Source organism: Taurulus bubalis, assembly GCF_910589615.1.
Source record: "Taurulus bubalis genome assembly, chromosome: 2".
In the NCBI taxonomy this organism is placed as follows: domain Eukaryota; kingdom Metazoa; phylum Chordata; class Actinopteri; order Perciformes; family Cottidae; genus Taurulus; species Taurulus bubalis.
In genome coordinates this window covers 8,969,361-8,995,219 of record NC_136590.1, presented here as the reverse complement: position 1 = coordinate 8,995,219, position 25,859 = coordinate 8,969,361, and the positions used below count along the sequence as shown (strand labels likewise).

General features: G+C 42.9%; 1 protein-coding gene across 1 annotated transcript; it reads right to left on the bottom strand.

Annotated features, from left to right (window-relative positions):
- Positions 1–4,744: 4,744 nt before the first annotated feature.
- On the bottom strand, positions 4,745–18,252 carry chst15 (carbohydrate sulfotransferase 15; the record flags this gene model as incomplete). The annotated part of the gene is made up of 7 exons (XM_079237468.1): positions 4,745–5,221; positions 5,881–6,028; positions 7,138–7,294; positions 8,113–8,269; positions 11,877–12,020; positions 15,942–16,281; positions 17,812–18,252. 7 exons carry the CDS (start codon positions 18,250–18,252, stop codon positions 5,022–5,024), a joined length of 1,587 nt encoding a protein of 528 aa, XP_079093594.1. The 3' UTR covers positions 4,745–5,021.
- Between the last annotated feature and the right edge of the window lie 7,607 nt (positions 18,253–25,859).

The following is a 25,859-nucleotide window of genomic DNA, read 5'->3' as shown; positions in this document are numbered from 1 at the left end:
GTGGATGCTTGGCTGGATTCTTTGGTGGGAGTTAATGCAGAGCAATGACCCTGTATCCATTAAACCTTGTTGAACAATGACACAACTGCAAGGGCACAAGAGGCCTGTGAGGCCAGAAAAAAAACAAAAAACAGAGAAGAAACATCTGGTTTAGCACGTCCTCTTTTGTTCAGACCAACGTCTGATAAAAATAAATAAAAAATTGATCAATTCAGCCATATGTAGACTTGCCAACGCTAAACAGAACCGTTCGGATAAATAAGCGATGCACACATGCAGTAAAAGGAGTTCATGAGGTTTGAGGTATTTATGAAGATCTTGGCAGCCCGTGACTTTGGAGGAATAGCCCAACAGATTTTAAAAAGAGTCTAAATGGGCAACAATCTTTACAGATAAAATGCCAACTGCCCGAAAACATAAAAATAACTGCAAGAAGTTTGACAATTCTTCACAATGGCAGTGTAGAAAGAAGCAGGACAAATCAGTAATCACTCGCTACGCCAGGGATCAATTACATTTCTACAGCATGTGTCCAATACAGATACAACTGCAGAGCACTGTATATCACAAGCAGATGTTTCGGGATGAACATCTAATATCCCACAAATGTGAGAGAACTGAAGAGGACTTGCAGGTTCTTTCAGCTTAATATCCTCAACTGACTTTTGAAAGTATTGCGTGTACTATAAAAGAGAATAATCGCTCTTATTATTAATTTTCTCGAACAAATCTCACCAAGTTTTTGACAAATGTCTGTTTGTTTCCTGCATTCCTCGCTTGCTCCATCATCAGCGGGCACGACTGGGCCTCACACAGCGTCTTCAAATATAACTGGCAGGCTATCAGAGCCCTCAATCACCTTGATGGGTGAGCAAATGTTCGTTGCGCAAACTTTCTTTCTTGTTTTCTCAAGACGCTCTTCATTAAACGCTGACAACAACTGAGGCACAGAGCCGTGATTCAATAGTCTTTTTTGTTTAATGTTTTCACTCAGGATCATGGGGGCGTTAGGAGCAGCAGATGTTGTGAGCGTGACGTTGTTGGTGGTCTTTGACAGCATTTTCTTCCCTGGCTGTCATGGTTAAAAGGTCTTAAACTTCGGAAAATAACTGAGGGGCCAGTGACAAACATCCCTCACATTAAAAAGCCCGCCACCACAGTGGAATTAAAGATGTATCGGACAGAGGGCTAAAGTACAATGAGAAGGAAGAGCAGAGGTGTTCAGAGGAACTTGCTGAGGAGCGAATAGAAAAGACGTAGAAGAGAGAGAGAGAGAGAGAGAGGCCCTCTCGTCCAAAGCCCCGCTTTAAAGCTTATCCAAACTGACAGGAGAAATGGACCTGGGTACAAAGTGCCTTCCAGCCACATCCAACATCCTGTTGTGAATCCCATGACTGTGGCCTTGATGTGACGCCCTGTATTACAGGTGCAGGGACGGCATCGAGACGTCTTCTTTCAAGGACGGAGGATCTATACAGGAACCAGGACGACAGAGCCGACTTGAGAAAGGAGGTGGCAGCAGCTTACAGCTTTTTCTAAAGTGCATATCACTGGTGTCATTAGATCAATAACTCCTGTTTAATAAGATTTGTACCCATAGCACTGTTGTTGTTGAAGTGAAAATGGAATTGTGTTTCTAACCATACGAGGAGAGGTTCGGCGTCATTTCATTTGTTGCTTTTTGTCAACAAATCCCATGACGAGACCAAAACCAACACTGCTTTCTTATGTCTTTGTGTCTTTTGTATCTTTTAAGACTTCCCCACTGCTTGTGGCAGACCCGAGTCCGGAGTGCCTTCTGAGGATGTTAATCTTATAAAAACGTGGTCACAAATATAGCCTATAGTTGGAATTAAAACAAACTGTACTGGGCATTGTCATTTGTAGTAATTATTTCTCAAACAAGAGTAAACAGTGCATTTCAATGGAGGTCTGGCAGACAGGAATAATCATTTAGTTGTGGTCTTTCATGGGATTTTTCTTTTTCTTATAAAAAGAAAAAAACTGAATATCACTTATCTTTCCAGAGACAAGATTCACGTTTACAATAAAATCTAACGTGAGAACTTTTTCATTGCACAGGCGGAAAAGCAATATCAAGCTCTGGCTATAAGGAATACTGATTGTTGGTTTATTATAACCCTCTCCTTATACAAGGTGCATTTCAACCCACAAGCTTAATCATAACGTGACCAGTTCGGTGACCTGTTGGATACATAGGCCTTCAATAAGAAACTAGCAAGATGCGTATCGAGTCACACAACTGCGGCTGCACTTCCTAATGACAAACTGGAACTCCTGCAGCACATATCCAACGCTCTGTTTAATTAAACTGAAAACTTGCACCTATACCGTGTTACCATTTATTCAGTGAGGCTGCCATGCAACTCCTTTGCAAACATGCTGCTCTGCTAACAAAACAACATTAGAGCGTCGTGAACAAGCGAGCCCGCCAAAAGTAGTTCAGTTTTGAGGAGGAAATAATGGACTGCTTTAATGTTGCTGCCATATCTATGTGAAGTGTTTATTTTTTCACTTGTAGGCTTTTAATTATGAATTATTCAGCTTACTTGTACTGGCTGAACTTGTTTTCTTTTGGGTTTTGGTTTGTCATAAAGCATGCTTTGTGAATTTTCCATGCTGTTGATTTATGATGATGGATACTGTTTATCTTTATTGTGTATTAGCTATAGAAATATGTAAACATGGCTGCTGTAAGCGAATCTCCATGCCCTGATGGTCGTCTGATTTTGGTATGAAAAAGTTGGTGGTATCTCTCTGCAGAGGTCACATGAGATGGATTGCTGGGTTTTGATTTTTCCATCGACAATAATTGGAGTGCTTTGTTGGGGAACATTGACACTGTCGCTGGTCTGCACATTGAAGATGGATAAAGGTTTAGTTCATTACCCTCCTCATGGTCCCTGCTGCACTGCTCCTGTCCGGCTCTTTTGCAATCTCTGCCGGACACTGCACACTCTGTGCTTCTGCTCAAATAGCATTTCATAACTCCACCTCCACCTGTTGGCCCTGAGCTCAAGTTCTCTGTGGTGAAGTTAATCATCAGCACTCCTCAGTATCCGCTGTGTTGAGCTTGGTGTATCCTTTTGGGATGTGATGGGGCTCAACTCAAATATCAACTATTCTAGCATCATACATCTGTTCCACATGAGCTGGTCGACTGAATTATTCTTGTGTCTGACAGACTGCTAATACTACCTGACACAATGCAAAGGAATGCAAAATAATGGGATCTTTTGGCTAAATGTGTGTCTCAAAGAGTCTATGGAGTCCAGTTTCCTGTCAGTCATTGTATTCAGATACAGCTCTTGGATGAAAGAAGCGTTGATAATGTTGGTGAATTCCGAGGAAATTGAAGTTATTTGGAGGCTCTCGCTGAAGCGGAACTCCAAACAAAACATGCAAATTACTTGCAGTCGCTTTTCGCCCCAGTCAGATTGTCTTGATTTCATCGTGGAGGAAGTCGTTAAAGCTGCTGGCATTTTGAGGTCTTACTGTGAAAGAGCTGCATTCCCTGTTTTTGAAAACAACAAGAATCACACATTTATTAAATCTGTGTGATTGCAGGTTTCAGATTATTTATGAAAAGAAGGTTTTCCAGTGGTATCTTGGTCCGTTTGTCTTGAAGTGAAGTTTATGGAGGACGTCTAAGCGGCCGCCAGAGATGCACAACTCCTGATGGGTGGCGCTTTGTGTTTTTAAAGAACATTAAATCATCTGGATGTTGATTCTAGATCACTTTTGCTGCACTTACTTAAAGCTCAAAGTCCATGTTTTAACTGTGTATTCATAAACACAGTCTGCCCTCTGGTGGAGAAACAGTGTATGTTCCAACTTCAGTATTTCAGTATGTCAAAGTATAATTTCTCCTCAATTTTAAACGTTCAGCAGTGCTTGGCAGGGTTTTTAAGCGCATGACATGGTTGTTGATTTGTTCACAGTTATATTGTAACCCTGGGTAGCTGAGTGTAGGGAGTTCAAACATCTTTGTTTCATTTGCCTGATCATTTTGCCAGATTTAACCTCAAATGATTATCCAATCACAAACTGTTTAATTTCACGCTTGTTAATTTGTAACACTCATTTGTGACACCCATTTAAGAGAGGGAGAGGAAATTGTTATGAAGGCTTGATCAGAGTAATGGCTGCCTTTCAGCCTGTCAGCTACCTGACTCACTCAACTTCGGGCAGAAAATAATATTTGTCATTTAGATGTCCCTTTAAACTTATTTAATATTATAATACTAATTAATGTCTAAAGTTTGCATTTGAGGATTGAATTTATTCCATTTGATGTCTTTTATGTTTAACCTTTGGCCTGCTATTATTGGTCTCAGCAGCATTAGTGTTGTTGGATGGGGCCGAAGTTAGTGGTAATGTTATGTGACTTCCAGTAGAGGGCGGTGTTGCTTCACTAAACTCATGCTCTGATTACAGCTGAATGAATTCAGCTTTTTCTCGCTAGTATAAGGGGACTCTGATTTATTAACAAGGGTGAGTATTGCATCTGCTCGGATATATTCCAGCAAGGAATGTCCGACAAGGAGGTCAAAACTATTACAATAGGCGTCATCTTTTCAGCTCTGTGAGACGTATAATTTTTTTAATGAATCAAACCAAACCAAAAAAAGACCGACACAGGACTCTCGTTTAATATCTTTGAATTCACTATTTAATTTTGTACATCTGGTCACAAAAAAAAAAACAATCAAGACTTGCCGACATCTCTTTCTCTCCTGTATTCATTCTCTCTCTCTCTCTCTCTCTCTCTCTCTCTCTCTCTCTCTCTCTCTCTCTCACTCTCTCACACACACAAAATCACCATACTCGCTTGTGCTATTTTCTATCTTTGATTCATCTCTGCTTTTATAACTTAGAAAATAATTTATATAAAAAGACATTGATTTCCATGGGCACTTGAGAGAGATGAAGCTCTGATGAAGGGGTCGGCTGACACATCAGTGGTTTTTTTAACCGAAGTAGGCGGGTAGGCGGGTCGTTCAGAGTTTCGAGTTCTTCTCCCAGAAGAAAGAGTCATTCCGCAGCACTTTGGCCAATTTTTCATTGAACGGCATGTAGAAATCCCGCAGGATCTCTTTAGTGATGGGCAGCATGGGTCCCAGGTTTTTGTCAGCCGGCCTCCTGGTATTTGATGCCGGACTTCTCGTGATCTCTGACTCTTTTTCTTTCGTCAGAGGCCCTGTAAAACACACACACACACACAAACACTTCTTTCACATCCCCTCCTTCCACTTCAGATTTCGCAGCAGCACTAAACAAATGGAACAGAAATACAGTTACAGGACTCTACTCTGTCACTGTGTGTCAGCTGTGCTCTGAGCAGCAGATTTGACGCTCTGGGAGGTAATCGCATCTTGGCTGGTGTTGGCAGCTCTTTGAAGAGCTAAGTCGGCGCTTTGGGGCAACTCGACTGTGGGATGAACCAGTGAGACGAGGGGGCTTCCAGACTAGAGGGCAAGACTGTATTATGACTGCAGCACACAAGCACTGGCCTGTTACTTAAAGCAATCTACTGTACACCCCAAGGAAAGCTTGACACAGAAAGTGTTGTATAGAAGGTATAAAAAAGCCCAGAACCTCATCTTTTCATTTCTAAGCTTCCAAGTACTTTAAAATCAACAGGATTTTCAAATGCCGTACATGCACTGCTCTTTGTTAACATGGTAGACACTAGAATCCCTTAATTACCTCCCTTGAGTACTTTTAACTACATCCTGACATGACTTTTCACATATCCCTACTTCTTTAGCGATCTGTTAATTGTATTGATCAGAATCACCAGAGGGGATGATTACAGGCCGGGCTCCGACTGTATGTAGGGATGTGTTGCTTACTCACCTAAATTAAGGAAGTCAAAGACTTTGTGCATTGTGTATTTCCTGTTCGAGGCATGGTCTTCCAACCTCAGGACCAGAATCTGTTCCCTGCTGAAGACGGTCAGCCAGTCCATTAAGTACACGATGTACAGGCCAACCTGCAACCTGACCTGAGGGAGGATCAATGGGAGATAAGTGAGCTCTATCAAAGCCAACCACCACCTCAGTGGAAGGGCACAGGGTTGAATGCATGGGTTAAACTTATTTTAAGGGGATGAACAGGGAAGGGAGACCGAAGGAGGGAACTACCCCAGCATGCTCTTTCATCTTCCCCTTGCGTACGGCTGGGTGACGCGAGGCACCGTGTGGGCATGTGAACAAGTGTTGGTATCATGTGGTGTGTGTGCGTGTGGTTGAGGGATTTGAGAAAGATTACATTTCATTTAGGATCAGAAATCTGCATCACTACCGTTGTATTTCGTTTCACCCCATTATTGTGACCCATTAGGCATACATTTAAAAAAATTACAAACATTCTCAAGTTATAGTTGAATATCTTTGGATTTTTTTTTGACTGTTGAAGGTGAAAAAATGTCACCTTGGTAACTTGTGATGGCTAGTTCTCAAAATATATCTTAAACAATCCCCAAAAATACATTTGCCGCTCATCTTTTATCAGAGTTCACAAGCGCGTTTTGCATTTTGCAACAAACTCTTGTTGAAATGTCTTTTTACACACATGGCTTCTTACATGGTCTAATAACTCAGAAGATACATTAATGGATGGACATTTAGGCCAGCAGCGGTGTGAGTAGGCCGTGAAGCTTGTCAGTGGCAGTTGGAGAGGAGGACCTCTTGTATACGGCAGGCTGGGGGCGGAGCCAAAAGAGGACGGTCTCCTCCTCCCCCTGCCAGTCTGCCTCAACGCACTGTGGGAAAAGCTGGCCGGGGCCCCGACACTGGGGCCCAGCACTGCCTGACACTAAGACTTGGTCTTTTCTGTGAGTAAGAAGCTAGTTCACACCACTGGTAAACTTGGTTTTCCAACACAAAGAGAGGCTCCAGACGCTCGGTGGTTCAACAGTGTTGCTAATGCCAATCCCTTTCATAATGTCCGCCCTGCGAGCTTTCGCGTGTGCTAATGAAGTGTGGATTCCACTCCATCTGTGTTTTTCACTCCCTTTTTTTTTCCCTATTTCTTTCTTCCCACCAGCTAATACGCCGGTCGCTAAATTGCGGCCCTCTGCGAGACGAAAGCGGGAGGGAGGGGTGCACTCACTGGCATGGCGTTGTTGACAGTCGTGTTGTACACACAGGAGCGCATTGTGTACTCCGTAAGGCACCCTTCGAATAACTGCAGCGACTCTGACACCTTCTCGTGGAAGTCCTCCGCAGACTTGTTGGAGATGCCGAAGTAAAGATAGTCGGAGTAGAGCCTGCAAGACAACGGAGATGCTCTGTAACAAATTTGACCCTGAGACATGAACATTTCATTTTGTTAAAAGAGGACGTATGACTAGTTTTTTTTTACTGTTTTCATCCATAGTTTGTCTCGCATCTAAAATCGAGTAGTTAACAGTAAGGCACAAAGTAAAGACAAAGGCTTAACGACTTGATTAAATATAACTGAGCAGTCAACCTCGGACTGGACTGGATAGCTATTGCACAAATAAATGACTGCTATTGAAATGATCCAAGATTGGGTATTCTACAAAGGATCACTTTTCATGGAATTGAATGAACGATACTCGAAAATAAGTGGTCATGAAATCCAGCTCGACTGGAGACACCAATGATGTACAACTAAACAGGAATAAGGGATATGGAACTGAAAGCCTTGGACTGTGAGCTTTAAAATATAACAATTGCATGATATGGACACACACATTGACTCTGAGAATATATGTTGTAGCAATATGAAAAATCATTCTGAGTAATGATGAACAGTTTCATAGAAAATCAATGTTAGAGTCATACGAGCAGGCATTCAGCAGTAGGTTATCCGCGGCTCTGATAAAGGCATCATTATGAAACATTACACACAGTATGTGACAGCCAGGCTGAGTGAAAGGCAACGCACATCTTTTGTTTCCTGTAAACATGAAAAGTAACTGTCTGTATCTGCAGTGTAAACAGCTATGATGGAGGCACAAAGGTGGCGGTGTGCGAGTCAGAGCTGTATCTGCATCGTTACTGGCACGCATCTTAGTGCAGGTGTGCGGTGGGAGGCAGTAAAAACGGAGATTGCTTTCACCTTTCCACCGGGTCCCTGAGCATGATGATGAAGCGGGCGTCGGGCTGCAGAGCGTGGACAAAGTCCTGGATGAGGAAGGGAGGCTCTCCCTCTGTGGTGTTGTCATAGAAATACACCCAGGCGTTGTTGTCCCACATGGTGGACGCGCTGGCTTCTCCTGAGAAACACACCCACAGTGGTTGGAATAAAACCATGCACACAGGCCGCCATACAATTATGCAGGGATGAAACCAAACATACACAGACATTGTTTATTGTTTTTCTCATTCTTTGGTGTTGCATTTGATGTGTGTAGTTGGATATGCAAGGCTCACTGTTTCTGTTTTTTTTTTAGGGGATTTTCACAGTTTACAAGGCAGCGAATTGGTTTGAACCCCAATGAACTGAAAAGTAAAAAATGCCAAATATTTATTGGATGCAGCTTCTCGAATGTGAGGATTTGCTTGTTTCTCTCTGTTTCTCATATTATTGTGAATTGAATCTTTTTTGGTTTCCGACTTTCGGTCAGCATCATCTTTGGCGATGCTGCCAAGTTTGACATTTTATAGGCTAATAAATATAGAAATAATAGATCAATCAAAAAAATAATGAGCAGATATTGATAATGAAGATAGTTGTTAGTTTCAGCCAATTTCCAAAAGCATGTGGTGTCCTCATGCATGAAAAAAAAAGTGTTTCCTGCTTTAAAAACAAACTGCAATTTGAATGTACAGGAAACAAGACACTCTTGTGACATTGATGGTAGAGATAATGCGGTTGATTATGATTATGCGCTAAACTCTCTCAAGTTAGGATGTATGTTATTTTTTAACATCCAATATTATATATAATATATAATAGCAGTTTATTTTATTGTTTTATCCGATTTTCACTCATTTTTGTATTCGTTATAAACTGATAAATTCCCCAATTAGTGTCTTCTTAAATAACAAAGTAATAATCCATAGATGAATGTATGATTGTTTCAACTTATACCTTTGAATCACGGCTGGAACTAACTAACAGATACGGCATGTTCCCGACACGCATGCGACAAGTCAATGAAACAAAAGATTCTAAAACAAGAGCAAAAACAAAAGAAAAGCTGCGAATAAAATTGCGGAAAGACCGCGGCAGAGCGGGTGCTCATAACGAGTCAGAGGACATCGTCTCTCAAACAATTTGAGAGCAGAAACTTTATCAGGCTGTGCTGATATCCAGGATTCATTAGGCCGTCTGTGCCTTCATTATCCTCTTATCTGTGAAGTGAAGCTGTGATGTATTTGCAGGGAACACAACGCAGGCCTTATCTGCCTCCCTTCCTCAGAGAAAGGGATGATAGCCAGGACCTTTTTTTAATGTGATGACAACGGTGAGAGTGAAACGGGATCGCTTCTAATGCTATCGTGCTTAAAATAACACACACTGATCAAGTCTATTTAAAGGTATCTGTGTCCATTAAAAGGGCTTATTTTGCCCCATGGGGAGAAGCCGTAATGGGGAAGAAAAAAATGGCGGAGCCAGACCGGCACGCCTTTGGTATTGGCCGGCGGTTGAAGAGAGTAGGAAGCCCAGGATCCTGGCCACAGGCCTGCACCTTGCTGGGCTCTCCCAGGGCACGGTGTGAATACTGAGTGGGGCTTTTGGCCCACTCCCCCTCCTTTTTACAGGAATTATTTATTTAAAGAGGGAAACAAAACAGAGCGGCACGCTAAGCTGCGCTCAATGCACCAACTGAGTCCAGTCTGAAAAGGCTATTGTCGAAAACTTTAAATCAGTTTTTCTTCGCAGTCGAGCAGCTCTTTGAGATTGTGTGCTTGGATGACGGTAAAAGACAGAGACGGATGGAAGCAGAGGTGCTGGAAGCAGGATATGCAAATAGAGGACGGAGGTTTGAAAGACTTCTCCACCCCACTTTGGATATTATTGCTGTCCTGACACACACACACACACACACACAAAACAATGATTCCTTTTATACAGCACTTCAGTGAAGTGGCTAAGCGAAGCAGAAGGAAGTCCAGTATTATAAAGCTGTGAGGGGTTGAGTCACCGGCTCTATTCACCTGAGTGAGAGTGGCTGCTACGGAGCAGCTCTGTGCTTCAGCCTCACTACCTGCTGCTTTAATAGCAGCTTTGTAATATTGCAGGCGAGATTACAAGCGAAGTACCAGGCAAGTGACACTGTGACAGGTCTCCCCGAGCAAAATGCCGTCGGCTGTAGCCCGACGACGGCCCAGAATATTGTCGGCCCGCGTTCCTCGCACAGATCACAGCGGCAATACATGACCTGAGTGACTAATACGATACAGCAGAGGGAGGCGGCTGCAGCTGTCCTCTTGACGTGATGTTTGACGAAACAGGAAGGTACAGATTACACTGAACAGGATATGCTTGTGCAACCAAAACTGCATGGAGATCTGATTAGAGATGGTAGGCCGTGTTTTACACGCCGTCAATAGTACCGCGTTCTCTTATCTTCCCACTAACTTGCAACGCTTCAGATAGTCATTCTGAAATAGATCCGAGGAGCTTTATCGTGATCGCGACGTCGGGAAGTCGCTCATTAGCGTGTCATGTGCCAACCCAAAAGGGTTGCTGAGTTTCACGTGAATGCTGGTGTGAAAAGCTGTGTTTGATGTTTAGTTTCCGGGGTTCTGTTAATCTTAAGACTATTGGAGAATTAAAAATGTATAAAATGAGCTCAGTGTTATATTGGGCGGTAGTTGATTCGTAAAAAAGAAATAACGAGAGGCTGGTGGAGTCTCAGCTTGTCTTTGTACCAAATCCCACAGGGACTGGAATAGGGGCGTCTTGAACAAGTTCCACCGATTCTTTTTTTGTGTAAAATAAGGTGTTATCTATATTTAGCTGTTTGTGTCAAATTTCTCAGTTTTTTCGATGACTAACGGGCGGCTCCTCCCCCAGGTTTACCCATCAACACGTGTCCTTCGCTCTCCATGGTTGAAGTTCCCCATCAGCGCAGATATTTAGCCCGCTAGGTGAAGCATCAATGAGCCTCCAATGCTTTGTCTCTTTGACCAGCGAGCACCAATTTGCCTCTGATCTGGGGCTTTCGTTGGAAAGCTCCAATCGGCAAATTCAGGGCTAAACTAAGCTAGCCATCGCAGTGGGCCTCTTCCACATAACCGTGAATGTGTGAGTGGATCAACTGAGCCTCGCTCTCAGTGAAACACCGGAGCAGAGGAGAGATCGTGATTTTCTGTTCACATATAATGGAAGGGAAAACCCTTATTTCTGGAAACTGCATCCACATTTTTGTCCATCGATATTCGATACTAATCCATTAAAATATGCCCAGATTTGCCCTGATTGAGATTCTTATGATCGAGCCAGGACTTTGGACTACATTCCTGATAAATCCCTGGAGAGGCAAACCATGTAAACTAGGGCCCATGATGCGATGGAAAATATCAAAGTGGATAGCCAGTCTTTTTTTTTTTAAAGGGAGAATACCAGAGTCTATAAAAACACCACAAAATGTGACACAACCCTTTTTTGTCACCAGATACAGCAGTTCCTGCAACTCATTGCCAATCCAAGCTGAGGCATTAACAAAACAGTTTCTACATTACAGATCCTGTGGCTGTGACCTTTGCACGCCTTGTTTTCCGTTGCTTTTTTTAAGCTTATCCTCTGGCCATTGGTTACGATATGGAAAGAAAAGCGCATCAATTTGATGCTGACATGCTCAAAGGAAACTAAGTTAGTGAATTAGTTCAAAAACGTTTTTACCAACATGGTTTGACTGTCATTTCGCTTACCTATGATGATGTTAGGTTGGCTGGGACTTCCACTGGCATTCACTGTGAGGTTTCTCTGGATTTGGTCAGCAGCCTGATCGAACAAGTCCAGGTAGTCCTCCACCGGGTATCGATCATGAAAGCCCTCGCTCAGACGGATGATACCTGGGGGAGGAGGAAGACACGGATTATAGAACAACTTCTTACAGTACAAATACATCTCTAGTGCATGTTCACTTTGGATTGCAAGTTATCAAATCGTGTATACTTTGCAGAAAGTAGAGATGGACTTATGTTTCTCTTTTTGAGGCGACAAAATCATCAAGATTAGACATAGTTTGGGTGAGAATCTGTAGCCCTGAGATCGGTGAGTATCCATCAAGCATCACTCTGAAGGAGGCCATTAGGGCTCCTGTGTTGGCTCGACTTTGGGGTGACCAAATTAAATCCAAGTTCCAATCCAAATTCAGCAGGATTGTTGCACCCTGTTCAATTGTCCCTGTTTCCAATTAAGGGCCGATGTGAAGCGTGTGCTTTAAATGCAGGATTGGAAAATGTGTTTTCCATCTGTGCTGTTGTGGTCTGGCAGCATAATTACAATTTACCAGGCAATTGTGGGGATTCGGGGTCGGGTATAGGAGTATCAATGCAGTGTAAGGATAATGAGCTAGCTCAGGCGTCTGTTACTTTCAGTGATGCTTTGATGGTGTCGCAGTAAAACACCGTTCTCTAGCTAGCAGGAAAACATGATTAGAAGACTCTAGTAAAGTCTCCAAACCTCCAGCCGGCATCTTTACTAATCCAGATTGGTTACACTTGTATGAGGTGTGATGGCACTTGTGTGCGTCTCGCTTCAGGGCTTTGTTTTCATCCCTTTGCCTTTTTAATATGAATGGAACGTCATCCAATTTTCAAATAGACATTCAAACTGCTCCTCTCAGAAAGTTATGTGACGCGGATCACATCCAATCACCTTTTCACATGAATCGGATGAGCGGAGCCTCGAGGGGGAATGAAATAAATAAATACAAAACAAGACCATTTGAATTCAAAGTGTTCTCAAAGGATGTCTTAAGAGAAAAGGGCTGATTATCAGCACACAGCTCCAAGTGCAACACTGGAAGGGAGAGAGTGAAAGAAGGAAAGTGGCAGCAAAGATGAAAGCATGAATGAGGATGGGGCAATAACTGAGAGGGACCTGAGTCCTTGGGATACAGCTGCATTTACTGCTACGCAACATCCCAGGCTGAAAAAAACACCAACACAAGGCAGATAAATTAAGGAAAACTGCTCATCCACATCCCGCAGCGCTATGAGGTTCAAATAATTATCAACTCAAACTGAACATCTCATTAAAATAAGTATTGCATGCAGACTGATCAATCCAGTTAGGTTTCCGTTAGTCTCAGAGGGATTAGTGGCATAGTCAGCAACTGGATGAACTTCAAAAGGATCATTTTGGCTACGACAATTAGATTAAGCCTCCTTTTGATTTCTGCAGTAAGAATTTTGATAACATTTTTGGAAAATGTGGCCAACGCCAAACCCCACCACCCCCCGGTTGAAATTATTAAAATCATTAAGAAATGTTTAGACAGATAGCTCCAGGCAAAACAAAATGAACGTATCAGTCATCGCTGCGCAGAAGAATAAGTCCTCCTCGGTGAGAAATTACCATTAAAAATCACGCTGCACTGATGTGATAGTGCAGCTGCTGTTCTTAAAAGAGAATTAGATTATCTACTCGCTTCCCCGCGTCTTTCAACTCTGTATAAAGTCATCCAATCTGCTTCTGATTTCATAATCAGAACTGACTTTGAACAGATCGGTGCCCTACAGTTTAACTGCTGCTCTTCACATTTTCTTTCCTTCTTCTATTTCTTCACAAATGCAGACACACTTCAGTGAAACTCACGCACGCACACACACCGACTCACACTCCTGATGCCTACATCTTGAGCCGCTGAAGATGCTCCATTATTCATGAGTCTTAATGGCTGTTTTCAGTTATAAAACAAAACAAAACGCATGATAGGTGTTGAGAATAATGAGTTGCCTTCTTTTGGGAGCAAAACACAACACGCATTTAGAATCTCAGTTTCTTTAAAATAAAAAGTGTTACTGCTTTGTTTGGCACTAATTGGAGACTAGAGACTAGAGACTCAAGGCTTTGTTTGTGTGTCATTAGGTAAAAGTCACCAAATCAAATGAGCAGTGCAACAAAGCATCTGCAAGATATAAGGGAGGGGTTACAGAGGGTTTTCAGTTCAACCAAATACAGTCGCACTCCCAGATCTCGCATGGCTTTTAATCCCATCTGTGGTGGTGCGGTGGTTCTTTTAACATCACAGATGCACATGGTGAAGTAAACACAATATGGCATCCACACATTCGGATGACAGAAGCGCCATTCGACCAGATGCCGGCTGCGAGGCGGCTCGTACCTCTCCACCCACAGTTTGAGGGTTTATCTCTTTGTTTGGGAAAATGACATATTACCACCTGTTCAAAGTCCTTGAAAACCAACAGCGTAAACCAGGATTGTGGCAGTAGCTCTCTCTCACTCAGGTGAATAGAGCCGGTGACTCAACCCCTCACAGCTTTATAATACTGGACTTCCTTCTGCTTCGCTTAGCCTTCACTGAAGTGCTGTGTAAAAGGAATCATTGTTTTGTGTGTGTGTGTGTGTGTGTGTGTGTGTGTGTGTGTGTGTGTGTGTGTGTGTGTAGGTGTGTGTGTGTGTGTGTGTGTGTGTGTGTGTGTGTGTGTGTGTGTGTGTGTGTGTGTGTGTGTGTGCGTGCCTAAAAAGTCTGAACTGAAACATGCCGGTGATTATGTGTCCAATGCATAAGTCTTCACCTGCTCAACTGGCAACTATTCCCTAAAAAAAGACAAATACCATCCTGAAGAAGGCCTTTAAGCGTTTGGAAAATAAGAAACCGCTCCCTAATAAAGTAAAATGATTTGCTGTCTAATTAAATAAATGCATTATTGCTCTGTTAATCTTTTAAATGATAACTAAAATCCATGGTGTGCTAAGAGAGCAGCCAGAAAGGTGTAAAATAAAATGAGCTAAGTTCATTGCGGTAAGACATCTTGCAAGTGTATCTGAGAGCAGGAAACAGTGCGTCTATACATGTGGGTTCAAAGTGTGCGAGGAGGCTCCGTGTGCTGTATTTGTCAGGTGCTCTTTTCAAGTCCCTTCCACCACAGAGACACATCTATGTCACAGATGACGGAGTAGAGCAGTTAGTCTAGATCTTTCTGCATATCGTCCCAGTTGAGCCGTTAATGAGCACAGCCACCGCATGAGCTCAACCTTCAGCGTGCAAGTATCAGTGCATCAGGATGGGGAAGTGGTGCCGGTAAGTTGTGATATGATGACCGCGTACAGGAAGGGGAAAACGGAAAAAGCAAATCAGCAATCGAGATGTTGAAAGTACGAGGCGATAAAGCGGTTAAATGCACCATCAGATATAAATATGGGGGCCAACAGCTCTCAGGTAGAAAATAAACAGTTTAACTTTATTCTCATGCACAGCACAGAACGGTTGAATATTCATTTCTCAGTTAATTGCATTGGGAGATTGAACTGCGTGCATCGAGAGATACATAATTAATGTCACATCCAGGGCTCACAACCAGCTATAGGTTTCACATTGTTAAAAAAAAATATAATTGCGGCTGCAGTTTTGGGTATATTTGATAAAGCAGAACTGTCAGTTTGACTGAGCGTGAAATTGTCAGTCAGTATCCAAAGGACTTTTCCCCCAATTAACTACTGACATGTATATAAATCATGGAATTTAGTAACTACAATCCACACATCTTCACAATATGATGACAGCAAGTATACAGGAGATAGCATTAATGATGCTTATAAAACAGACAGGTTTGCCTTTGAGGATGAGACCCCTTCAAACGTCTGTCACCGAGTGCTTTTCTGAAGCCCCCTGAGGCTTGGCTCTAGCAAAATAATGTACTGTAGAGAGCCACGTTTCACACTTTAAATGCTCTCGGGCTCTCATTATTGTGTACCAGCCCGAAGGCCTCAGCCACAGCAAATTATAGTTTTTCTTTACTCACCAAACCTCTTGCGGGTCCACCAGTGCGGCTCTTTGAAAGTGGTGAACTTGACGTCAGGGTGCAGCCTCAGTCTGTCGTACAGGTCCGTTGTGCCACACTTTGGTTGGCCGATGATATAGAAATATGGAAGGCACCGCATGCGGTAGACTTTCCCATCGCGGTGATACAAGTGTTCTCGGAAAGTGTTCCTCAGGTGCTGAAACACTGTCCGGAAGCGCCTCGAGTAGCGCGCGTACAAGTTTGTCCTGTAAGGGTCCGAGGTGACGTTCCCAGTATATTCCTCATACCAGCACGGGTTCTTGACGCCAGGCAGGAATTTGCGTGGGATTGCAGAAAACATCTGTAAAAGCAAAGAAAGCGGGGCCGAATTAAGTCGCCGTACTCCCCAACCACATGAAACCATTTCAGACAAAGCCTTCTGTGACCCTTGAGATCACCACTGCTAAGGCTAAACAAGAGAAAAACAGTCCGGTCATTTCACGGACTCATTGAAGGAAGACGTTTGCTTCAACTGTTTAATTTATACAGGCAGGTGTAGGCAAACACCATCTGTGTGGGATCCAGCTGCACGTTAGTGACAAGTGTGAGCGGGAGGATACAGTCTCTGGAGGGGCCGACAGTTGGCAGAGATGCAGAGGCACAAGTGAGTGAACATATGAATGCATATATGCAGTCAGACAGTATTTAGGAATTGGACTTTTTTGTTGTTGTTTTATACACAGTCCTTCAGGAGAGAGAGAAATGATTAGTCAACATAAACTTGAATACAGTCATGTTCTTTTGTTATATTTGGTGTAGAATCTTTTGCATATAAAGACTGTCTGAAGGCTATATTAAGAGACGACAGCAGGACGACACCTTGTTATCTGCCCCCTTTGGCTCTACAAAAACTCAAACTTGTATCGTTGTTCTGATGCACCAGCCGAAAAAAAGACCTCTTAGTTATTGTTTACCCAGTATGGATGTGGACACCCCTCAGCACGTGTTGGATTCAAGCGAATCAATACGAAAAATAAAAAGTGAACCTGTCCTAGTACTTTCAGACCTGCCCTGAGCGAAGCAGATTCATCCTCAACTGTAGAAGTGAGGTGACACACACATGTCCGACAGTCTTTTTCTTTTCACATATTTTCACAAGTTATTACAATTTTGTGGTGATCAACCAAAGGCCCGTGCTTTTGTGACACAGCCTGTGAGACACGGCTACTTTCAGGACAATTAATACCGGATCCATCCACAGACGGGGTATTGATTGTCCCGCGGCCACACTCTCCTATTCATTAACTGGTTCAATAAGAAATTAGTTATGTTGCAAATTAGCCCTAGCACAAGCCATTATCATTAGGATTAACAATTAATTGAATCAGGCTTTGAGGTGAAACGGACACTGAGAGGAATCCACAGGACCAATGTGTTGGATGTGGGGTGACTTTGAGCTTTAAATCCCTGGCGCAAAAAAAAAATTGGGAGAGAATTATCTGGTGTGACATGAAGTGTTATACAAGGCTTTTCTGAGCAATTTTATCTCTTTATAAATTAAATTAGAAGCTGCAACCAGTGGGGAATTGCAACAATGTATCTGTATTGAACCCGGTGTAGACAGCATGTAGGCATGAATACTGATTTGAGTCACCTTTTCACTTAGCATTTAATTATGCTTCAAGACACATCTGAGATTGTCAATTAAAAGAGAGATCAATATCAGGCTGGGACTTGTTTGTATTAGGATTCAAATGGAGAGATAACATGTACATTATAAAACACTGAGGTATTCATTACGGCAATCAATCTGACAACAAGATCAAATTTTTTTGGGATAGAATTTACATCCTCAAGATGTCGCTGAGTATATTAGGATGGATAAACTCACATGGGGTTCACTGTTAACCAGTGCTTTGAGCTCCGGGAGCTGTCGACTGCTGCGAAACTCCACTTTGGATGTGATGGACTTCACCACCAGCTTGATATGTGCGTAGTCCTTGACTGAGGAGAGGTTGAAGGCAAACGGTCCCGGGCTGATCAGGCTGCTGAAGTGGTAGGGTGATGGGGTGAGGAGGAGGCCCTTCTTGTCACCTGTCAGAATGTACGAAGCCATGATGAGGAACATGACGGCCAGGCCGAACAGGAAGCTGTAGAGCCGGATCTTGCGGAAGCAGCCCAGCGTGCTCCAGCGCCTCGGCAGCTCCCGCTTCACCTCCAGGATTGCAAACAGGTTCATGGGCGTGTCGTCCACCTGCAGGAGCAACGGCCTCTTGCGGTAGTCGTCCACTGCGGAGCCCAGCAGGCTGTATTTGTAGTCCATCTGCGTCATGGTGTCAACAGCCTGCGGGTCCCAGGTATCAAGAGGATCAGACACAGGGGGGCGTTACGGAGCGGGATCCAGCGGGACAGGAGGTTTTGGGATGGTGGAACGGCTGACAGTTGATGTCCATGATGGGTTGTGGAGAACAGCCCACCTCATCCACTGACGCCTGCCTATATAGTAAGAGGAAAAAGACAGTCAGCTTACATTGACTCACTGTTTCATAACTGGGCTGACGCAGCAACTTCTAAAACCTCAAAAAATACTTTAGATAACCCTTTCTTTCCACCCACACGTGTCTGTGTAGCTGAGGCTTCCTGTTTCTTATTCACAATGGCTGAAAGAGGCGTCAGATATTCCAGAAGTTTTATTGATGCAAGACTGTGACAAAGAATAGACTGATCAAATGCTGACTTTCGTGTATCTGCTCCATTTGGAAACCAGTTCGCAGGCACTGATTGAAATTCTTTCCATTTTCGAGGGAGGGAAATGTACATTCTCAAGAGCATGTCATCACATCCCTCAGTCTCAGAAAGTCCCAATGACAAAGTAATGCCTCTTTGTGGAAGCAGTCCAACGATTAGATAGCTGAAGGGAATTTCTCTTAAACGTCTGTGCTTCCGCAGTTCTAGCAACATACAATGACGGGAATATGTCTGCTCTGAATATTGACCAATAAAATGAAATTAAGAAGTAACTTGTGATCCTTTAAACCATGTCTTGGAAAATGTGACTTTTAAGTGTGATTATTAATTCCACAACTATTGCGTTTCGCAACTGATTCCACTGACTTCCGCCTATAACACTTCCTGTTTTAATCAAACAGCACAGCAACATCCTCCCACCCTCCCTGAGCAACGGTCACAATGTGGAAGGAGTGATTAGGGCGTCAGCACGAGGGATGCATTCAGCCTCGAAACTACGAGGCTGAGTGTCAGACTCTCCTGGGGAGAGACACGAATATAAGAGAGACCCGGCTTGGACCAGAGAAGGGATTTTATAATCAGAAAATAGTATTCCTCACTGTGAAGTCACATGGATCATCAGTCGCCCACAGATAAAAGTAGGACCAATGTCTAAAGGGTGAAAGAATTGGGGATCTTTAATGATAAAGCTCCTGCAGCAGCAACGAGTCGTTTCATCCTTGAGGCTTTCTGAGTGTCTGGAGGTGAGCCAACACGACGGCAGTGAATAAAATACAGCATAATGACAAAAAAGCCAGCAGAATCAAGGGTTTATAGGACCTTTTTTTCAAAGGATGCGTGAGATGTACGGGAATATGGCTGAAGCCTCAAAACTGCATGGATACAGGCATGAGGTTGACATATTTTATACCTGCACACATCATGCGATGAAGGCTCTTATGGAAGTGAGTCATCGCTCCGCCTCACGGCTGCTGATATTGTCTGGCCGCCGCCACCATCGCCCATCGGCCACTACCGTCACTCAACTCTGTATTCATGGAGCTCGCGGCAGAGCTGATAAGAGGCTGGCTGGAGACCGCCTGCCTCCCTGCTCACGCAATGCCATTTACCCCCAGCTGGGCCCTCTGCGACACCCCACAGCAACAGTCTCTCCAGGAGACAGGTGCAGGAATAACAAGCCAGCTCTGAAAAGAATGACTGCCAGCCCCCAAGACGTTGTCTGGCCACGTTGTCAGTGAATGGGAGGGTTGGAGAGTCATGGCTTCAATGCAAGAAGCTGGAACATCAACCTGTTTTAGGAGCAGGATTGTGTATGTATGTATGTATGTGTGTATGTGTGTGTGTGTGTGTGTGTGTGTGTGTGTGTGTGTGTGTGTGTGTGTGTGTGTGTGTGTGTGTGTGTGTGTGTATGAATGGGTTTTAAATTACACTACTTCAAATACAGTTTTTATTTGAAGTAGTGTAATTTAAAACCCATTGCTTGTCTTGGATAAATGTCACCACAAGAAGTTAATGTTCTTATTGTTCTTTAAAATAGTCTGTAGGCTCCTATTTCAACAAGTGATGAAAGCTCCAAAAAGACTAAGAGGTTTGCTTTTTACAGAGTGGTAATTACTGCCGGTCAGTTGTCCTGTTCCATCACAGGTAGGGACACTACACTGTGTAATAAAAGTGTTAAAAATAGGATGACATTTTCAGGATTGCATTTTGCTATTGATGAACATATGCGCTCATTTGTAGTCGTCATGCCATTAGCACTTATTGACTGTGTGTGTCCTTCATCAAGGTGCTCGTGCTCAATGCTATTTAAAATAGGGGGAAGGAAGAAAAGGGCATTAAGGTAAAAAGAGAAAGAGAAAGAGGTAAAAGAGACTGTGGCATTGACGAGTCACCCTCAAGGGAAGTCACATCTAAATCAATCAGACGCCAAACTGTAGCAGTGGGCGACTGGCAGCTTGACAGTTCTGCTCTATTCATAAAGCAAAAGCATTGCTCCTGTCCATCAAACATGATGAAACAGCTTAACTTAAACAGAAATATGGCTGAAGGGCAGTGGACAAAGAGACATGGTTGCGTCATCTACCTTTTCTGCAGCCAAACCTTCAAATAATAGTAAAAAAGTATTGTTTTGAACATTTTCCCCGTTGAAGGAGAATGTTTACGGCATTTATTTATATTTCTCCACCTCTGACATGGTTTAGTAAGAGAAATGCTCACTCGATTTATTAACACATTCAATTCAAATGAGTTACTTGGTTATATGCAATGTAAAACCTGCTGTTCATGGGGTCCAAACTGGACATGAAGTGAGCGCATCCAATGGGCTTCATGAAAGAGGGAACTCGGACTGTACCATGTTGCAGTTAATGTAATGTATCAAAAACGACTGTTTCCTCAGAAATAATATTTGAATGTCTTATGAACTAATCTGTCTTTTGAAAGTTGCTTCAGTTCAGGAGCAGATAGAAGCGTATTGCTAGCTGCCCGGCAGAAGGAGCTGAGCATTGGTTTAGTCTTTGTTGACTGATTATTTTATTCGTTTCTATTGTTCCTATATCTCACCAAATCATTCTGAACAGTCGATCTGATATTTAAACAAAAAAGATAAAAACCGGGTTAAGATGAACATCTGTGTGTTCTCCCTCCAGCACTCAACTTATTAATAAAGAAACCTGTCAAGGTTTGGCCATCAAGATTATAATAATATATAATTGATTAAGACAAGCAAGCAAAAAAGATGATGGAGGTTTTGTTTCACAACCGAGAAGCAAAAACGTTGTTATTACTGACTTATCACTGAACTATTAAGCCTTAATGAATAATATAAGGTACAAAATATAAACCCTTTTATAAAGCATGCTATATTAGAAACTGTGTGGTGCAAATATCGCAGACTCGGCGAGTCTGAAAGTCAGAAAGTTCCAAGTAAGTGTCATCTGACTGCAGAGATCAAACACATTGAACACGCAGATAACTCAAATTCATAATGATTGTAATTAACTTCAGAGACATTGGCATCCGTGGTAATGGCCTCCATGCTGTGCTGATACCTCCCTCGCTGTGTGGTGCGAATGGAATTGCCACGGCCTTAATAACTCATCAGAGGGAGACCTCTCAGTACGGACTACCCTGTCATTCAGAGACGGATCAGTGAAACAGGCAATCAGACGGATTTGTTTAAAGTCTGTCTGCTACTCCGCTCCTAGCCGTCCATCTCCGCTCTGGAAGCCAGTCTCACACACTGCCAGCTAATTGCCGTTCTCTTGTGTACCTTTTATTCTCCGCTGAACAATTCCTTTTATTTGTGTTTATCGCTGTCAAATTGATTATTTGGTGAAAAAAAAAAGCAGTGGAGATGGACAGATTGTTTTTTATTGTACCTCGAAAAAAAAAGAAAAGAATACAAATCGAAATCTATTGTTGTTCCCCACGATTAATCCATCACATTTCAAACTGGTTACATTACAGCTTCTATCATGCTGTGGTCCTGACAATTCACTTTCTTTGGCATTGATTGGAGACAAAATGATTGGAGACAAAATTGGTGAAGTGGTGATACAAACATACTGGCCTTAACTTGCAGGGTAGGAACAGTGCTCTGCTTTTCCTATTCTGCCCGTGACTTGTGGTCGTATTCCATAGTCCGGTAAATGCTCTCACACAATAGGAATGACAGAAAACACTCCACAGCCCTTAAATCATTCATTCCTCAAACCACAGCGACGCATGATCATTATACCTGGCTGGAGAAGCCGTCTGTGCACTGGAGAGCACGCTGTCCTACTTCTTAGGCTGACTGGTATTTCTGATGGGTCCCTGAAATGCCTTTTCTGTTGTTTGAATTCAATAGCAAAGTGCCAGCTCACTCAGGCTACATGGAAGGTGCTGCTCCATATCACAGAATATTGTTAAAATATCAGAGCTATCCCCGCAGACCTCCCTGTATTGTTGTCTTCATCTTTGACTGCTGGAGAAGATTAAAAGGACTCGGATGTTTCCTGCTCCTTTTCTCTTTGAAATATGGTGCAGGAAGCTGTTGAAGACACTGTAAGACAATTTTCCTCAGTATATGTGTCCGTCTTCAGAGGACCAGAAGACATATGTCATATAAATGAGTATATTTTATTATTCTGCGATGTTAACATGGCATTGTAGTTAACATATCGCATTACACTTATCTGTAGGAGCAACAGGCAGCTTGAGGTTGAAGACTTAAAAAGCAGTGGAAAGCTACCTGAGGTTTCCCACAGATCCATAGCCTGATCCATATGACAACGAAGAGCTATAAAAAAAAAATGGTAAAAGACAATTTAATCACTGGATAAACAAGGCATAATACCAAATTAAATCAGAGATATATGGTGGAGGGAATCAAGATGTGATTGGACAAAGAGTGAAGATTACTCTGTGGATGCACACTGCATTGGAAAAGCTGCAGATAGTTGAGGCACAGAGAAGGTGATGTACTGACTGATAGGCCTGTCACAGTAATACTATGACTTATCATACAATATATAGACGTGACCTCGATCATTTTGACGATTTAGCATACAATACATGGACAAAACTTCAATAATTTGTATCTTATCGAGTCACTGTACATTATATGGACATGACCTTGATCCTTTTTTCTGGCCGGGATACGGCCCGTTGTATTCGCATGCTTGTTTGTTTACATAAGAAAGTCACCGATCATTTTAGCGAGCATGATGGCAGAAGAAACAGCAGCCTTTTTCCTACATTTATCATATAGTTTATTGCAATTATTTCTGGGACAATATATCGTCTTAACACAATTGGTTATCGTGCCAGGCAGTGATTACCCCTGATACGTTGTGCAGGTGTGTAAAGTGAGTGTGACAGTGTTGCTTCCTCCCTATACAGACACAAACATGGACATGTCCCCATATACTCTGTCTGTGACAGGAGGAAAAACAGATTAATTCCAGTGAAATGTGCACAGCATAAACAACAATCTGCTCCTATCTTGCCTTCACAACCACATCGCCAGAGAAAAGAGAAATGAGACAAAGCAAGCGAGCTCTGCAATTTAGCTACATTCTAGGTGTGGAGGAATATAAACATGAGCACCAACTGATGGGGACTGGAAGCCTTGTGATGAAGAGGCTTGGGAGACCTTGAGAACAGCATAGCACATTCTGTCCACAGAGTCCTTGTGTGCAGCTGCCAGGGAGTACTCTCGACCTACTCTCACCGACTGATTTCAACCATCCATCGTAATACTGAAAAAGCAGTTTGTCATTCAGGAACAAGCCCGTCTGAAAAGCCATTTCCCCTTCATGACCACTTACAGATCCTCCAAAGCAAGTGTGGAAAAAACAAAAACAACTGAAGAATCGAGTAAACTACTAATGACTTCAGACTGTAAGCAGAATACTGGCTGCATCTTCGAGCCGTTATGGCTTTTTCTACACTAATAGCTAATGATCTGACGGTAAAAGCCAATATAGCTGAAGGGCTGTGTACATGCATATAATGCGTGGTCTCTTCTGAGAAACAATCTGCTCATCCTCTCTGCCATGACCCCTTAACATTTCCGAGAGACGGGAAGTGGATTTTGGTTGACGTCCACCAAAAACACAGGAAGTAGCATTGGGCGAGAGCGCGATAGGAGCCGACAGAAGAAGGAACAAAGAGGGTGTCATCGCTGTGTCAGCTGGTGGAAGATGTTTTTCCACCAGGCCACTCATAATAATTAAAATTCAGCGTGAGGCCACTGCAAGGGTGGTACAGCCATGAGACTGAGTCTGACATGTGACACTGAAGCAACCTTGCGATTGGTTGAAGTGGGCGGGTGATAAATAGCTGCTGATGACACTAACACTGCCTCCTCCATTGTCAAGGCTATTTTCAGTTGCAGGGGGGATGTTAAAGGGACAAGAGCTCTTTCCATTGTTTATTTTTTTTTATTGTATTGGTTTTAACTGATTTTAAAGATGAAATCCTTGAGATTTCAATCCTGGATGATTTGGCCAGACCTGTGGTTACCATGCTACCAGCCAGAGTGGTTTAACACTACAGCAAACACTCTGTGAGTGTCTACTTTCTCCGAAAAGCAACAGAATAGCAGCTAGTATATCTGTTTAAAGTGAAACCAAACAATCTGGACACCGTACAATTGGCTAGTTGGAGGTGTCTGTCACCTGCAACGCTTCATCTAGCAGCTCGCTGGAGCTGCTTCTTGTTCTATTATTAAAAAAATGACTCGCTCATGAAACAAGTTAGAATATGACCACTATCTTGTTTTGTTGACTGTTTCTGATGAAGGTTCGCAGTGAGCGCTTGACAGCAGGGACAAATATGTTGCGTTTCCTCTGGCTGCTTCACAGTAAAAGTCACTCCGTGTTTTCGGGAATTTGAACGCTTAAATGTGAAGCAGCTGCAGTCGAAAATGTTGGGCTTGCATTGGAAGTAACTTAACCATCTGAATCCAGCCCGGGATTGGCAGACTCTGTCACAACCAAAAGAGATGAAAATAGTATCAAAACTGGGGTTTGATTTTGTTTAAATCTAAAAAATTACAACATACTAGGTGTTTTTGTCTCCTAGCATAAGATGTTTCCTGCTCCAAGAAAATATAATTCACTAAACTTTACAGTAAATTTGGTCCTCTTGTGGTGAGGACATCTCAAATAATGCATCAAGTCACCAAATTCAATCATCAAAATTTATACTTGTAATAAATGCATTATCAAAATGTAAACTGCTTCAACTATAAAGTTTCTATTTAAATGAATGAAATCAATGGGAAAAGGCATCCATTAAGAACCAAAGCGAGCTACTGAGATGTGAAATTACACCCTACAATAGCTGGGGAGAACATCTGGAAACAGGATTGCATTGGGCTACAATGTACCACAAAGCTCAGCGATAATAAAGCAAGCAGGAGACCTGTGACCTGTCAAATATGCCACTTCCTTCTTCAGCGCCCCCAGGGCCTGCAGCCCCATCTCATCATGTAAATCAGACCCATGTAACGCGAGCAAGAAGGATAAGATCAGTATTCTCTGTGGCTCAGAGTGGATTCATTCGTCATACTACCCAGGGAGAAGTCATCCATCACATTCCGTCAGATCACACACACACTGTTGACCAAAGATCAGAATCTAATCTCCAGGAAGTCCGGCAGCAGGCCCCCCCAGGAGACCAGAGGACCTGACCGTGACCCGA